Here is a 3,112-nt window from a genome sequence, read left to right on the forward strand (position 1 = left end):
TCCAATTGAAATGATCAATTCGCATAAAAACTGAGATGATCAACTCATCATTACTATTGTTGAATCTTTCTATGTGTTAGCACAAATTACAACCTAGTATTTTATCATAGTAATCATCTTTGATCTTTTATCCCTCAAATTCTCTAATTTTGTGTAAATATAATTTAATTTGTTTTCTTATACAAAAGAGATACTTTAATAGCCAAGCTCATATACACATAAATATCACCAAATTTTATTATTTGATTCAAATACTTTACGATATCCATAAAACAGAACAATTAATCCCATGAAACCAAGGTAGTCAATACTATACCAGTACCGGCCAGTATGTACTGTACCAGTATATATACCAATATCAAAACATCAACATTTCGTACCGGTTTAAATACCGGCCAATTTCAAGCAATACCGACCGGTACGTTTTTTTGAATTTTTGTTAAGGTAAAATAGTAACTTATTTGTATTAACTTATGAGTATTATTTGTTTTTTTAGTATGCAATGGTAACTTTTAAGCTTATTATTTTTTATATTGTGTTTTTTTTTTTTTTTCTTTTAATTGATACTAAAGTTTAGAACCATGAATAATTTGTTCTAAATTGAGAAAAAGTTTTATGGTAAACTTTTATATTTATTACAATACACACACATATAACGGTAAACCCAAAATGGTACATCGATATTAACCGATACCAAAATATATCGTTTCATTAGTCAAACCGGTACAAGATTGACTCCCTTGCATGAAACAATCTAAGCAAAAAATTTTGAAACCATCTTAGATAAATAATCTTCTTATATCATCTAGCAAATGATAAAATCTCCTAGTTGAGAACTTCTCTACTTTAACACAAATGTACATCACAAACTCAGCTCATAAGTCATAGTAACTAGTGTGTGTATTTAGTTTGTTTCTTAAAATGAAATAAAGTGGGTGTTGTCTCATATTGCTTGAGTGTAATTTTTTTCTCATTACTTAAAACCCCACTTTACTACTTCTACAAGAGTTGGGCTACTACTACAAGAGTGGACCCTTTTGTAGTGGTACTTTGGATTAAATACTGTATTTGAGTTTGACGAGGGAGTGTAATTAAAGTGTATGTTTAGTAATTAGTTTGTTTCTTAAAAAAAAAAAAATGATATGCTGTTACTTTTATGGCAAGCGGTAACTTTTAAGGGAATGCTGGAGAAACTATGCTAAACACAACGCACGCAATTAGTCGATTACCCATTCTTGTTTGATCTTTTTATCTTTTTTGAGTATAGTCGGATCTTATTCATGGGTGAGAGTAATATATAAACCTTAAATAAATCAAAATCCTTCTATCATAATTTATCCTTGTACATCAAATTGGGATTGTTCTAATTGTGTTTTGACAGATTCTTTAAAAGTATAACTGTATAACCCCTCACAAACACACAATCGAGGTTATATAACATTCAACACAACAACACTGTAAAGTCTAGCAGTAATCCATGATCATTATTACATTTTTGATCCAACCATTGACTTTTAAATCGACAATCTGCTCCACCCCTTTAACACTTTTAACTTTTTAATTTTTTTTTTTTTTTTAAAAACCCAAAAAAAGAAGAAGGAAAGATCAAGAAATAAAATTACAAAGTGGCAAATATTTGATCAAAGATTTTTGGACCCATACCTCTCAACTCTCTCATCAATCCACTCCCTCATATCCTTCAACACAAGGTTCGCATTCTCATCTGGCTCCCCTTGAATCAACGAATGGTACATCCCATCATAGATCTTCAAACTCTTATCCTCACTCGCCGCCTTCTCGTACAACAGCTTCGACGACGTGGGGCACGTGACCCCATCCGAGGTACCATGTACAGTCAAAAATGGCGCCGTCACTTTCTCAAAACTGTCCTGTATGTACTGGCACACCCTGGCCAGCTCTCTCATCGTCCCAACTCTCGGTTTCCCAGTGTACCTCCTCGGATTCGAAGCTATAATCTTCAACTTCTCCGGATCCTTAATCGCTTTTCCGACCATCTTGTTGTCGGGCATGGCTGCCCACGTGTCAGCGATCCCAAACAGCATTCCGTACATGAAGAGCCTCACCTTACTAGGTTTCATGTTTTCCGGCATGACGAAGAGCGGGGCCGAGAAAATCAGGCCCGTCCACGCGTCCGGCGGAGATTGGAAGTACATGAGCATAGCTGTAGCTCCACCCATGGACTCGCCGAAGAGGAAAGCTGGGAGAGTTTTGTACGGCTCGCTGTTGCGGATGTGGAGGAAGAAAGATAGGGAGCTTCCGGCGATTTTCTCCATGTCGCCTAGGTAGCAGCGGAGGCCGTCGGATCTGCCGTGGCCGAGGAGATCGGCGGCGAAGACGGCGTAGCCCCAGGTGGCGAAGTTGATGCAGATTTTCTGGAAGAGCCAGCCAGTGTCGGAGCCGTAGCCGTGGGTCATGTAGACTGTGGCTTTGACTGTTTGATTCAACGGTAAAAAGGATTGGGTGAAGAGTTTGCCGTTCGGCGTTTCGAAGTAGGATTGGGTGTTCTTGACGCCTTGGGAGGTGTAGTACTCTTCTTCGGGCATGTCGCCCCAGAAGTTTGCGGGCGTTTCTGGTGGCATGGCGGCGGTGAGAGACGTGGAAAGAAACGGTGAGTTTCTGAATTTGGAAGGTGTGGTGGTGGTGAGTGGATGTGATAAAACGTTGGTTTTTGAAGAGGTTGGTGGGGGGGGGGGGGGGGGGGGGTGGCTTTGTTTGAGTTTCATTCGATTTCACCTACCGATGTTAAGCCGAATTGTGGGGCCTACGGGGGTTTGGTGGGTGAGAGAGTTGGTGGTGGGATGACCTTTCGTCACTGCACTTTGGGTGGGGTCCACCACTTGGGAGTTGGTGATACAGATTTAGATTTGGATTTGGATTACTTCTCTCCAAGTGGGTTGATTTGATCCCAAAAAGAAAAAAGAAAAAAAAAAAAAAAAAAAAGAAAGAGTGAGTTTCGGCCCATATTTAATTAAAGAATTTATTAAAAGGTTTTGATCCTTAACTTAAACATATATTATGCATGAAAGAAAATAAATATCATATCACAATATATTGGAAACATATTAAAACCAAATCAAACTAATACTATTAA

At 38.3% G+C, this 3,112-nt stretch overlaps 1 protein-coding gene across 1 annotated transcript; it reads right to left on the minus strand.

Moving 5' to 3' along the window:
- Positions 1–1,298: 1,298 nt before the first annotated feature.
- LOC126725630 (caffeoylshikimate esterase) lies at positions 1,299–2,728 on the minus strand. The gene has a single exon (XM_050430435.1). The coding sequence runs from the start codon at positions 2,598–2,600 to the stop codon at positions 1,641–1,643; it is 960 nt and encodes a 319-aa protein (XP_050286392.1). The 5' UTR covers positions 2,601–2,728; the 3' UTR covers positions 1,299–1,640.
- Positions 2,729–3,112: the final 384 nt, after the last annotated feature.

Source organism: Quercus robur, chromosome 5 (assembly GCF_932294415.1).
Source record: "Quercus robur chromosome 5, dhQueRobu3.1, whole genome shotgun sequence".
Lineage (NCBI taxonomy): Eukaryota > Viridiplantae > Streptophyta > Magnoliopsida > Fagales > Fagaceae > Quercus > Quercus robur.

Excerpts from the sequence above, each read along its gene's own strand:
- LOC126725630 (XM_050430435.1), bottom strand. The coding sequence starts at position 2,600 with ATGCCACCAGAAACGCCCGCAAACTTCTGGGGCGACATGCCCGAAGAA.